The sequence below is a fragment of the Larimichthys crocea genome, chromosome XVI, assembly GCF_000972845.2.
Source record: "Larimichthys crocea isolate SSNF chromosome XVI, L_crocea_2.0, whole genome shotgun sequence".
Classification (NCBI taxonomy): Eukaryota; Metazoa; Chordata; class Actinopteri; family Sciaenidae; genus Larimichthys; species Larimichthys crocea.
In genome coordinates, this window is record NC_040026.1 from 6181302 (window position 1) to 6196368 (window position 15067).

Consider the following 15067-nt stretch of genomic DNA (forward strand, 5'->3'; position numbering starts at 1 on the left):
CAATATTAAAGCTACTTCACATTTTTATGTAAAATAGACCTCTTTCATGAGCCTGACTCACAAAATGGGGTTATGATAGAGCAGAGCCGCTAAGAGGAAGGACGCAAGGTCTCCAGTGTTTGTAGCTGATGTTAAATGACATGATTACTGGGTAAAGCAGCACTTCAAAAGGAGCCAAACAGATCCCTCTTAATGCAATTTGGTGCTGTTCAATTACACATAAAACACATGCACAAAAGCACTCACTTACACACTTTAGATGATCAGATAGGGTACTGCTACTGGTAGTAAGAAGAAAAAGGAAATAATCCTACAGTAACTGGTCAAAAAGATCAGAGTGATGCATTTTTGTGCCACTATGACTAGAAGGATGAAGAGACGAAGAGAAGGAGAAGAAGCAGCATTTTATCAACTTAAGAAATCACTCCAATTTCAGCCAGTATACAGTATAGCTCTCCTCCAGAGGCATCCTAAGCTGTTATGCATCACCAGAGGATAGTATTCAGGCAGAGATATTCTGTGGGAGGACACATGCTGATTGATTTTTATGGACTTTTTAAAAATAAGACTATATCAACAATTAAATCATTTATTGACAGACCTTGTGTGGGATTCAAAAGAGGTCTGTTTATTGTCTTGGTTTAATTGCAACCTTTAATTTTCCCCATTTGAAGGCACATCATTTATCAGGAGTTGTGAGAGGTGTATTAATAAAGGCAGTATAAAGCGATGAGATAGGGCTGACTAAATTGTTTTTTGGGATCCGCAGTAGCTGTTTATCTTGGCCAAAAACTACTTTATTACCTGAGGCCTATATTCACATACAGTTACCAACACCTTGAAACTTCGTACAGGTCAGGCAGGTGACTTAAAGGTCCAGTCTGTCGGATTGAGTGACATCTAGTGGTGAGGTTGCAGACAGCACCCAAGAGAATACCACGCCTTTCACCCCCCCATTCCAAGATTGAAGGAGAGTCCTATCCAGATTTAGTATTTGGTTTGTCTGTTGTTATTGGCTTAGTGGTAAATATTGAAAAATATAAGCTATTTGGCATTATATATTTGTGTATTAACCTAGATAACTCACATGTCCACATTTACCTACACAAATAAAAAAGTCTTACTATTTTCTGGATTTTGACTTTAACCGCTGTCTAATACGTCAAACCACAACTGTCAGAAAGCTACGACAGGTCATCATAATTTCTATTTTGTGCAGACCGCAGATGTCATTCTCTCTCATAAATGTAGTCCTTCTTGGTGAAAGCAAGACTTCATAAATCACTCTCATGTCTTACACTGGGATACTGCAGCAGTATTTTTAGATTCAGGTTAAGTTTAAATGTGATTCTTAATCTCTTGTAAGAAGATCAAATAAATAAAATGGGCTCTGATCTCACAAAACATAAACTCACAATGTTCCTCAAACAGCTGCAGATATTACAGAAAGGGCTCTGTGAAGTGGAGTGGTAAAATTTTGTATTTTAATCAGGTAGAATCAGTCCTTTCCCTCCCCCAGAGTCAAGATCCCTCTTAACTATGAACCTTTCACGTGTAAATCAAGGATAGTTTTACAGAGCAGCCTTTATGTGAAGCTGGAGAATCAAAAAAAAAAAAAAATCATGCTTCATAAAGAATCATAGATATTCATGTCAAACAAAGTGCTGTGGAAAATATAGCATGGAGTGCTCAACCCATTCTTTATTCAAAGCGAGTATGGTCGCTAATTTGACCAGCACACAAAGAGTCTGTGATGCATGGCTGAGCTCAACTTCTCAGATATTATTTTCAAAGATTCAAATCACAGCTAAATGAATTGTGTTAAATGTGTTTTGTTTTTCTGGTTGGATGTTGAGACTGCGGGAGCTCTTCACAGGAGATCGTGTGTCTGATTATATCTGCATGTGCACGGAGGTCTGTATGGAAATGTGTTTGGATAGAAACACATTTTGCATGCATATGCAACACTTCTGTGAAATAAGGTGTATGTAGCGACCAGTAAACTGTTTTACATAAACGGGCAATCAAATCTTGATATTCAGTACTTCCTGGTAACACAGCCGCCACCATTTCTTATCCTCCTACACATTACATGTGTCTCTAATTTGCTTTTCTATCCTTTTATCCATACTTCCTGGAGCAAACAATCAATCCACAGCATGAAAATGATTTTGCTGCTACTGCTGCTGCTACAAGGATGAATGGAAATGTTTCAAATCAAGTGTAAAGGTAGAAAATCATTCAAACCAACCGCATGTTCTCATTAATTTGATGTGAGCAAATCGTTAATTGTCCATGGCTCAATGTTCTGCTCGTGATGCATTCTGTATTTCCACATTTAATCAAACCGTGACATGAATGTAGTAAGAGGTGTAAGAATTAAAAATAATTAAATGTTTTCAACAAGCCCTAAAACCACATAAGATGTCATTAAGAAAAATGTAATTACGGATTAAATAAACAATAGAATTAGTTCCAACCACAAACAAGAAGTCTCATTTATTAAGTTCCTGTAGCAAACTTTCTATTAACTGTGCTTCCACCATGCTCTGTGTTTTCTGACACATACTTGCAGACTCTTTGCAGTAAACGTGACATTGTTCTATGAATGAATTAAGTGTAACCGTAGTGATAGTGGAAAGTGTGGAATTATCATACAATTATTGATTATAATACAAGTACGTATTGTCATATATAGTTGATTGCATTAATTGCCGCACTTTCAGACATATTATTCAAATCTTTGGTTTGGAGCTGTTGTTTCATCAGTGGAAAAAGGCTCCAAATATTGAGCTCTGCTCTTCCCTGGGTATCGTCTTTGATCTGTGACTGACTGAGTTCATCAGTCTAATTAGATCATTAGATTTGTCAGAATGGCAACCTGTGTAGTGTTCAATATTGCAAGGTGTGTTCCAGCAGAAAGCTGTCTATTTCACAGGATTTTTCGCCATGGGCATATTCAAACTGTTTATTCCTAGTGAGGAAGAAACGGCGTATTTACATTCAGCCTTGACTCAAAAACAGCCTGGGCTGGTAAACAAAATTAGTTCAGGCTGTGGCATCGCACCTCTACTGTTGGCCTTCTGTGGAGCTCTGCACCAGGTGGGCTCTCTGAATTAACTGTAAATTGGTAGTGATACTACCTGCACATATCTTACTGTCATTAAATATTAGTATGTTCTTGAGCTCAAAGACACACACACACACAGACACACACAAAAAACAAACCTTGTTTTGTCATTCGTGGGGTTGTACTGACAATGCTGCTCTAGGGTGTTTTCAGTTCAACTTGTTATGGCAAACGGGAAAGAAAAAACTGAACAAACCAGTGATTCCCAAATGTTTGCTGTCATGTTTCCCTTTGGATGATGGAACATTTTTTTTCAACTTACTATCTGATACAGAAATCAGTTGGGGTATTAATCAGGTAGTGATAATATTGAGAAAGTAAGTATAAAAAATGGAGAGTAAAACTTTAATTGTATTAAAATATCATCATCAAGAACATGAACTACATCTTTCTTTTTGAAGAATGACTCACATTTTGTTCATAAACAAAACCATGAATCTACAGACATGCTAGCAGCTCTTTGAGACTGTACTTAGACTAACATGCTAATAATGATAAAGCTGTTGATGCTGATGTTTAGTGTGTATGTTTGCCACATTCACCATCTTAATTTAATCTGTTAGTGTATTAATTGCAAAATAACATAAAGTACAGCTGTATTGCTAATGGAAATAGTTTTGCAGGTAGACTTTGATCTAATGATAAGATTTATGTTTATTTTGAGGGTTGCATGAATGTGTTCCTAATTTCATGTTAATCATTTATTCATGCATTAAATTTTCAAATCAGAAAGTTTCATGAAAATCCACCATATAATGGTTTATTGAGAAAACAAACACCTAGAATGTGCGTGGTGGCTGTAGTGGCTAAATCAGAGAATCTCTACAGTTGTAAGCGTTCATCCAATGGGGACCATGAATGTCGGTACAAAATATTATCATACTCCTATGTGGGTAATTGAACTTTCAGACTAACATCCTCAGAGCCACGAAACTAGCGAGGTAAGTTACACCAACCAGGCAATTAAAAATACACAAAACACACAAAGGCTCTATGACCATCTTGACAGGCAAACTCAAGAGCAAAAAACCTCTTCATATTTGGGATTTGACTGACGTGGTCTGTCCATCTTGTACTTTTCATGTTGTTTTTTTGCACATTACAGTACATATACACTGTATAGACTTGGAAAGAACATTATTCTAAATCAACCCTTATTCTGCAAAATAAACTCTTTGCCGTCACCCTTCTGTTGCTGTCAGGAGTGAGATCTTTTTTTTCTGCCACTGCAACAACCTGTTTCTAACGGCTCCTCTGTCTGTCTCTGGGCAGACACCAGCTTGGTATTCATCATGTTCTGCTGACAGATGACTACGAGAATTCTGCCAGCAGTCAAAATCAACAAGAACAACCCAAAGAAACATAACCTGGATGAAGCCTTTAACGGAAAGCTTATGTTACCCAGGTCACAGCTGATACTCCTGATGGCATGTACATGTGCAAACTGCCCCCACTGACAGTCTTATGGAATCCAATATCACAGTTACCTTTGCTTTAACACTCATTATTCTGCAAGGTGACTTCCACCTGTTTCAACAGCAGGCATACGTGTGGGAGTGCAGTCTAAGAATTCAATTTAACTTCACTAGCAAAACTTTATTGGTGACACTGACAAAGTCCCTTGTCGACTACATGTGGGTAGCACTGTGGCTTATTCTGACCTGGGATGTTGTGGATGGTGATGGCAAGGATGAGGAGAAGAATTCGTCGCCAGCTGCTTCCTGTCCGTCCAACCTCTTCCTGTTGTTTACTTCCTGTTTCGTGTCCATCTGAGCTGCCCGAATGAGGTCCTCTCCTCCTCTGGTACACATCTCCATTCTCTATTTTATCTGCATGACAGAGAATAATAATAATACTGAAAACAGAATTATGCCAATGTTCAACATCCATACATGCTAAAGCTAATGATAAGGGCACAGAAATGTTTTTGCAACTTGAAAGTTGATCCATCAATCATCCTCATTTTCGGGAGCGACTGCCACCGGTGTGCAATGTTGTGAAAAGATGCAGGTTACTCTCTCAGGCTGTCTTTTTATGTTCTCCACAAAACTACTTGTGTACAACCTAGTACAATACTGTGAAACTGAAAGAGTGTGCCATTATCCCCATTTCACTGCAACAAAATTGCCAGGAGTTTGTGGAGGGATCAGAGAGGCAGAGTGATGAGAGGCAGCCAGGAAGAGGCTTTAACAACAGGCTTTTTTTTTTCTTTTTTTTTTTACCCTGCCATTGAGTGTGACAATTTAAAACAGGTACCACTTCTGCCTTTAGATGTGATCGGACGAGACACCACACAAACTACTGTCTGTCTTTTGAATATTTTTGCTTTGCTTATTATCCAGTTAGTGAGAACACTTCACTTGTCGGATGCGTGTAGTAAAAGTTGCTTTAATGTTGATTTTAGATGTGAGATGTGTTTGAATGTGTCACGGTGCAAACAAAGACAATCAAAATTACAACAATCAGGCTAATTAAGACTATTTTGTGAAGCCTAAAGGTCACCAGAAAACATAGACAAAACATCACGTAAAAAAGAGCTACTCCCTGTGAAGAATTACACTCAACAAATAATTACCCACAAGACAGATGTGTCTAATGGCTGCCTCTGATTGAGATGTCTGTTATCAAGTTTATATTTCCAGCCAGAGGGACTACAAGCTACGATTCTCATCTAAATAATAAAAAAAAGATGGTAGGTTTTCCATATATCAATCCAATTATCAGCATTTCAATCTCTATTAACGTCAGGAAAACAAAGTTAATGGCCCAAGATAATCTGATTAGCACAAACCCTCTCCTGGAGCCTGTGCAGACAATATTACATCTGGTTGACATAAAAAACACCATCAAACAAATAGATACAATGGGTAAATTCAGGAGTAATGAATGTCATGGCAGTTAGATAACCAAATGATGCAATGTTTTAGGGATTTTACATTTGCCTTCCCAAATGAGAGGTTGGGAAGATGCTGCAGATATTACTGATGCACTGGGAATGGTTTGGATAACTGAGTGATATCCCCTACTCTTCTCATGACAAGGGCAAAATCACACAAAGCCTAAAATATAGACACTGGACATTGGTGGAACTAAATACTGCAGATCTATTTAGGAGGAAGGAAATGCAAAAAGCAATTGCAGCAAATGTTAAAAAGCATTGATTCCATTGATTTGACACATTTACATTGCAATAAGGTTACCCAAACTTATCTGAGTTTAGTCTGAGCTGAGTCTATTTTGATGAAGTATGTTAAAAACACTAAACCTAAGGTTTATCTGTTTTTCTGACTTTTCAGCCATCTTTTATGGAGCCTAGAGTGCACCATTGGCTTCTTTACCTGCTTAATGCTCCAGATAACATGACCGTCTTTTTTTTTTTTTGGTGCTTTAGGTTGTTAGCGTACAATGGGTTTCTAGAGCATTTTCACTGTAAACACTCTGTTGAGAGTGAAACGAAACAGTAAAGTTGCAAAAAAATTAAAACAAAGAGCTGTAGGATGCTAAAATGAGGAGGAGTCAGTAGTTAAAGCTATGGTTCTTTGTCGCCATCTCCTGGCTGTATTGAAGTACTGACACTAACAAACTAGACACCATCGTATAGGTCTAAATCAGATGAATCTGCTGATATTAAACACATTGCTGTAGCCTCTTGCTTTCTGTATTTATCAGCCTGTATCCATGGAGCCTTTCAGTCATAAAATATTGATCAGTTCTTGTGTTTATTAATATTTCAATATTTTTGTGACATTGATGTTATTTGTAACATGGCTTTAGATAAATTGCATTTTGAAGTAATATCCAGTAAACAGACATCATAAAAACAGTAAATGGTCAAAACATGGAGACATTTGATTTTGTTTATTTTCCTCAGATTTACAGTAACATCATGGATTGATCATATTTATGCCATGTCCTAAAGTAAAAGACATTTGCCTGTTTTGTTGATTTTAATAAAGCCTTGGATTGAATCAGTGGAGATATTTTGGAGTTATTCGACCTGATATTGATGGTACACTTCATAATGCCATTAAAACCTTGTACAAAGCCCCAGTTACATGTCTGCAGTTATAATAAATAATTTCAGAACTGGCTGGCTTGTAACTCCATTTGTTGTGATGCAGAGAAATGTGCTCTCCCCTACATTATTTGCCTTCTGTGTAAATGAAGCTCAAATCATTGTGGCATATTGAACTGTATGAACTTCAGTATCTTGTTATATGCTGATGATGCGTTGGTTGGTTGTCAATTTCCAAACAATGTTCAATATTATGAGTTGGTGTAGCTGTAATTGGAGACTTGCTTTTAACAGTGAAAATATGGAGATCATCCATCTGTTTGGATGGAATGCTAAATATCTGGGTCTCTAAAGAACATTTTAGTTTTTCAGAGGGGAGAAGCATTGGCAAAGTCAGCTGGGACAGTGTTCCAGTCGAAATGAAATTGTATCCTGTCCTTGATTTTTTCAAGGTTTTCAAAACTTTATGATTCAATAGTTGGCTCAATTTTATTTCATGCCACAGCAGTATGCTGTTTTAAAGGTAGCCCTGACAGTAATGCTATCCAGCGTCAAACCGCGAGGTGTTTGCTTGCTCAACAAATATATTCCTAAGTGGGTAATTGAAGGGGACATGGACATAGACGGGACATGAACGGGAGTCATATCTTGTAAAGCAGAGATGTGAAATACCTTTTTTTTTTTTTTTACATTTTATTTCTAGGATCAATTAGCAGTGTAACATAAATACAGTCAAAGAGGAAATATGACATAACCCAAAGCACAGAAACTATGTTCAAATCAAAGAATATTATCACACAGAACCTTTTACATTATTTAATTTAAAGAGTGGCCAGTGGAGAACTGGCACATACACTTATGCCACTGGTAATCCGTAAGGAACAATAGCAGATATAGAGGTATTTCTGAAGAACAGTGTTTGTGTGTTTTTTCTGATCTTTGTGTATAGATGTATTTCATTTTCTATTCCAGTGCCCACTCACTGGAGGAACTGATCCAGCTGAAGACCCCTGATTTGTTTTGGTTGTCTGAGAGTGATGTGTTGAGTTAGCTCCTCAATCAGATTTTTGTCTTGGCAAGATTTATAGAAAATACATAAGAAAACAACAAGAAAAATGCATTAAGACAGAAATACGTGTCCAACTTAAAAAGACACTTCTGTCTTGAATTTGAATGAAACTGAATGCTATGAAATGTACTTTTGTAATGTTTTTTGAGAGAAGACATTCAGGTGCATAATTTTTGGCGAGGTCTTGATTATAATGGAGATACTGCCTTAAATCTAGATTTTAGATTAGGTGAGAGTAAAAATCATTTTGTTTTCTTTATTGCATCTTCATTTACTCTGGAATGGGAATAGAAAGAGGTTTACTTATATTGGATTTAAATTTCTTAGCTTCTTACCTATCAAAGAAAACCAATCTGCATATAGGCTGAACATAGGCTGGTTCAGGAGCTATTCCAGATTCAATTTGGTATGTTTCTTTAGGTGTTTATTCCTGGGAATATGGTTTAGGCTTAACAAGTTAAATAACACATTTAAAAAGCTAATTTCCATTTGTTGCTCTAGAGACGTCATACTTTAGGCAGTGAACCTGTCTTGAGGTCACTTTGAGACCCAGAGCAGCTGTATATTTGTGTTTACTATGGTAACTTTGTTCAGAGGATAGGGCTTCCTAGACACAACAGACAGATACGTAACGTTTTTTACTTTGAGATTCTTACAGCATAATTTGAATGGAAATGTAACCAGAGTTGAAATGTTTTCTTTTTTTCAAAATTAAAAATTTTGTTATCATCCCCATAGGACACTGCAGACTGCATGATCTTTATGCCTCCCCTTAACTCCCTGCAACCTGTCCATCCTAATCACCATCTGTTTTCATCACACTCTCTGTCCTCCCTCCCCTCTCTTCTTTTTATTTCTTTCTCCCTCACATACATTCTCAAACACAAGCAACTGACCTCTATTAATGCATTTCAAGTGTCTCATTTTGCCATGCAGGCGGGTGTAAATTGCAATTATCTAGCGTACAAAGGTCAAATGATCTGACTTATTGCTTGGGGTGCTCTGGTTACACCTTCAGTCAGTGGATGTTCTCAAAGGCCAAAACCCCAAAATTTTCTTGAACCATTTAACCATAACCCAGGGCTGAGAGTACAAACTCTGCAATAGCTTGTGCTACAAGCACAATTCCTGTCTCTCATTACTACTCGCTAACCACAAACACAATTCACAAACACTTTAGTCATACAGAAGTGCATGATACAGAAATAGACGACACAATGTCATCAACACTTGCTATCCAATACAAAAAGGCTGCAGTACCTTTGTCAAGCTGGTCGAGAAATATTGACTCAGCTCTCGGGTAATATGCATTTTTCACTTTGTGTGTCAATGATTTCTCACAGGTGATAATTTCTGCAGGGCTGCTGTCGATTGTCTCTATTCTCATGGTTGGCAATAAACATGGGCGGAAAGTTAGACAGTGGCATCAGAATTGTAACTGTAATTTCTTTAAGATGAAATGATGAAATTATGTAGTTAAAATGTTTGTCAACTTGCAACTTAAATCTGTTTAAAGGCAATTTCGAGATATCTTTCAAAATACATACATATATGTTGGAAAATAGTTGCTGAAAACATGTGAAAAGGCCGATATATTACTGAAATGTGGAGTTAGAGTTAGTTTTACTACGACTGTACCAGGGTCAAATGCCTTGTGTGTGTACAAGTATACAACTGATTAAAATGTAAAATATAGACTAAGAGCAAGAAAAGCTGTGTGAACACTAATGAGCAGAGGTCATTCTTGTACGTGTTCTATTTAAATAGCCCAGCGACGCTGGTGTGTATGTATGTGGGAATGCATATGTATGTACTTATGCACATGCATGACAGGGTCATAATGAATTACCTTGTAATGGCAGTGTTGTAGGTTTAAAATAGCATTCAACACATAGTGAAGACAATCAGATAAGATGTGTAGGCACCAAACTGTGACACATATGATGAATAAATGTGTTAGTTTTCTAAAACTGAAAATAGAAAAAGGACAGAAACAGGAAAGACATACTGGAGCTGTACTTGAGGACAATCAAAATGACACATTATAGGAGCCACATATGGTAAACATGAAAGTCATTACTGTGGAGATGAAATATATCTCACAGGATTTGAATGTCAATATGTCAGTGATTTGTGTTAGGAAAAGTCAATGTTGTATTAGTTTACAGCCTGCTCTTTCCTTGTCACGTTCTCACACAGGAGTACATTGGGATATATTTTTGTTTGCCATTTTATACTTTATTAGACAATGACAGCTGGAGAGATGAACAGAGAGGGAATGAAATGCAGCAAGAGGCCAAGGCCAGGTAAACTACTTTTAGGAGTATTATTAATGTGGATGAATGCACATTTGTAGCATTAGTGAGTATTTATAACAACAATGGGCCTTGATAAAGTTAATCCTTGTTAGTGGAATTATTTCAGTGTGTTGTTTGCTCTTTTTACGGGCTTTGTTTTATTTCTTTCAGAGTGGTCTAGTGCCCATTTTTCATCAATCGCCACCGGGCGTGTGATGGCAGCGTAGCGAGCCAGCTGTATTCGAGATCACAAGATCACACAAGAATCCTGAACATACGCGAGACCCCGCGATAAACTGTGTATAAAGGAAACAACAACAACAAACAGCTGACTTTGCTTCTCAGACGTGGAAAGGATTATAAAAAGCATCTGTTGTGTCATAAATGATTGTGTGTTGTTCCACTTCAACAATTAGACTCTCGTCATCCATGTTGAGACCCTTTGATCGATTGACTGCTGACCTAGTGCTACCGGTCATGATGTAACGTTGATGTGAAGTTGTGATAGGCTACATGAACTGCGTATTGTGTTTTATTTTGAAAGGGGAAGGAAGTGTATTATGTTGATTCTGTGTCAGATTTCCTGTCTGGTGCAATCTGCTCTGTTAAGATCCACGCAGTTCAGCAATGGCTCGTGTCAAAAATAGAAAATAGTGCTACGGAATGATAGCACTGCAGCATGGAGAGTCGCTGCTGGGACGCTGCTGAGATGTTCTGCTTACGTCCCCGGTGTGAATAAGGCTTGATTCTTTCCACTGTGTCACTCAGACCTATCCGTGTGATTTCTTTTGTATTTGGCTGACCAAATTAGATGAAGGGAAGGGGGTAGAGGATCTTTAAGGTTCATTAAACTTATAGTTTCTAGGAGGAACTTTGGCAAAGTAATCAAGATCAACCCTTGAGTCAGGGCAGATGGTTTTTAAATCACAGAGCAGAAAAGGGGTCCATTGATTGGTGACCCATCTTGATGATTGGTCCCTGGATGATGGAAGCTGTTCACTTGCCTACATCAGTGCGGAAGATAAGAAGGTGATTTTTCACAAGTATAAACATTAGTGGAACTTCTGAAAGTCAGTCTACCTGAGAAGATGAGTAGGTGCAGCACACAGCAGGGTTTGGTTTGAGGATTTGGTTCCCTGTTGATGGCAAAACTGGTGCTTTGAAATGTGCTTTCTGGCAGGGTGCTATTTGATGGAGATTGAGTCTTTAGGAGGCCACCACTTCTCGGTATAGAGTAAAAGTCTTTTGCAACTGAAGTTTCACTTGTAAAGACTCATCAGAAAAAAAACATGCTAGATTGTTTTAGGTTGTATACGATAATAAAAACATCATCCATGGGCAACATGTTTGTGTGAGGAGCATGGTGGCAGTTTTTTTAATAGATATTTTCCATCTTGCCTAGTGAAGATTTATGTTGAAGATAAAAACTACTTAAGGTAACATTACTCATTAGATTAATTTTGTTATTCAGCCTAGCGTCACTAAAGGCACCTTGAAACAACTTCGTTGCCTCCACACTCATATTCATTTGTTTTCAGCATGAGTTACGATAGAGTAGTGGTTTAGCAGCTAGCAAGCTTACAGCCACCATTAGTTCCATTAGTAAGAAAGCTCAGAAAGTTACTGAGTGGCACATTTTTATGGAAGCCTAATTCATTCTCTTAAGAGAAAATGTTGCTAAATTAATGAGATTATTATCTCAGATTGCAAGAGCACAGTTTTCATTGGAAACAAATAATTCTGCTCTTGTTTTTCTGCATTTTTTAAGTTGCTCGCAGGATTTTAAGCAATCTCATTAATTCAGAAAAACTGATTTTTTTCTTCCATGAAAACTTTTCTCAGAATTTCAAGATAATAATCTCATTAATTCAGAAAAACATGCTAAAGGTGACACTGTGAGGGTATGTCTAGACTCAGACAGACTTGGTACACATGGCGCACAGGAGGCCCAACCAGTGAAATATCCAATTCTTTTCCAATCCAACTACTTATTCAGAGAAGGTGGCTGTGTCCTGAACAACATTGACGAAAGAGAGATAAAGGCAGCATATAATATCAATATTATAGTATTAGTTTGTCTTTTACTGTTTTGTCTGTGTTTTCCTGTTAAGTTTTGTGATTTTTAATGCTTGTACATATAGTTGAGTTTGTGTTTTGAACAGACTCAGGTGTATTTGTTACTGAGTTTTAGAGGCTCAACTAGGGACTGACATTACAAATGAGCTTAGACTATAAATTCTTTCGTTTGCATTGGTTTATGCTACATACTAAACATACAATTAATAAATATGGAGCCAAAGATGGGTGGAAAATTCAGACAGCAGCAGACTTCAGTTTTAGCCACAACATATAAAATACTAGTGATTAGAATGAAGCTCAGTGTGTTTCATAACGGATCATCTGACAGCAGCCATGTGGGAAATTGCAATCAAGAACTGCTCAAATGGTAAGACAGCAGATTGGTCAGGGGTTGTAACCCCCTTCAAACTGCACATCACACAACAATCAATCAGGTGGAAACTGTCTAAAGTAGTTGGAAATTATCAAATGAAGAAATGATTACAAAGCTGTAAAAAATGATTTAGTGATGCATCACTGAGCGTAATTGTGTTGTGATTGTCTTTAAATTCCATCACAGCATTCAATATGAAAACAATGACAGTAAATCTTAAAATATTCTACCATTATTCAGTGAATTCATGAATATAAGTAAAAATTCAATTTTTTCATTAAATCAGACAGTGTATACTGCTTCTGTTGTAACATTAATGTGAAAGGAGATATTACAACAACAACAACAACAACAACAACAACAAAAGGTTTAGGTGAACACTGCTTCCCAGATGGCAGATGAGATTTGATGGGAGGTACACCCCACTGTACATACACAACATACACACACACACCTCATTAGTGCATATTTTCCAGTCTCCTCCAAACCCCTGGCAAAGAAGCCTGTTTCTTTGACAGGCGGGTGGAAACACTTCATTGAGATGATAAGCGTTGTGCGGTAGAAGTTTCCCATTAGTCTCACTGACCTTGGGCACCGACACAAAGACAGAAAAAGTGAAAGCAAAAAGCGCTAGAATTATATTATACTATCTTGAAGTTTAATGCAAGTTTGGAAACATATATAGTCATTGTTTTCATGAGCAGTTAATCTCATTTTTGAACAAACATCTTCACTTCACTTCCATCCAGACACTCTCTGCATTCTCCCCTCACCTCCATCTCCTGTCTGTCCGTGCTGATTGTGATTTTCTATCTCCAGAACCCCCCACGTAAAACTCCTTCATCCCTCTACTTGTCACTGGCTCGCTGACCCTAAATCATTCTTCTCTTCAGTCCACTGCTCCTCAGTAATCACCCTCCTCCTTCTCCCCCCTCTTCTTCATCTGTCACAGTTCACCTACAAAGCTCCTCTTCACTCTCAGTGGCTCTAACTTTGTCAACACCAGCGAAGGCAACACAAAGTATCATGTTCCCAAGCCCCCATAATGTAAGGCACAGTCACACCTTCAGTAACATATGAATATCCACAACTGATGCATAGAGGATACATATACACATATGTTCTAGAGTGTAACACAAAAGTTACAAAAAAGATATACTTCTAATTGCCTACTACAATGCTGCAATGCATATTTTACTTTACACCTTCACTTTGTGATGTTATACAGTACATGTTCTTGGTAGGTACGGTTTGCTATTGTATTGATTATCAACAGTTTACATATGTTAAAATCATTGACAGGCAGGTCATTCAATGTTTGTATACTGTGTTCTTTTTCAGGGTTTGGGCTATACCTATTTATCTACTATTTCCATCACGAGTGTGCCTTCAACTTCAGAATGATGACACTGCCTCAGGGCACAAAGCCATAAATAAATGGTTTTCCCAGTATAGTGAGGAAGACCTTGACTGCACAAATCCCTGACATCAACCCCGTACAACGACTTAGGGATGAACCGGAACACAGACTACAAGCCGAGCCTTATTTCCCAACAACGGTGGCTGACCTCCCTAATGCTCATGTCGCCAAATGGGAGTAAAAAAAAAAGCTTTAGTAGAAGATTGGGGGCGGATATAACAATTAAGGCTTATTATTTGTTTGGCAATCACATTGGGTGTAATGTGTGAATACTTTTTACCATGTGGTGTATGTTATCTCTGGTATTAGGCATTGAGTTGCAGTTTTTACAGTTGTTATGGAGGCTTTATGAGAGGAGTTAAATACCAACACTCCTTACATCTGCTTACATCTTTTTATACATATTCATGCTTCTCCCTCCATTTTCCAGCCTCTTGACTCCACGTATCACAGAGCACTGCACTTCATCACAGGTGATACACTTCTCATTCACCTCTGCATCTTATTTGAAAAGGTAGCATTGTCCTAAAGGGAGCAGCATGTATGTTTATTTATAAGGCTCTGCTGCTTCTGCTCTCTAGTTACATTTAAATAGAGTAGATTTAAATAGCTTTACAACGTCGGCTGACAGAAAGTTTTAACGTGAGCCGTCTACACTGAGTTTGGAAAAAGTGGGTTCAAATA

At 37.7% G+C, this 15067-nt stretch overlaps 1 protein-coding gene across 2 annotated transcripts in view; it reads right to left on the minus strand.

The window, feature by feature from the left end:
- The window catches only part of slc39a11 (solute carrier family 39, member 11), a 110738-nt gene that overhangs the window by 9442 nt on the left and 86229 nt on the right, over nt 1–15067 (minus strand). For both annotated transcript variants that reach the window (XM_019255553.2, XM_019255552.2), the window contains exon 6: nt 4792–4959. In XM_019255553.2, coding sequence (XP_019111098.2) covers nt 4792–4959 — 168 coding nt within the window. The remainder of the gene's footprint in view (nt 1–4791; nt 4960–15067) is intronic.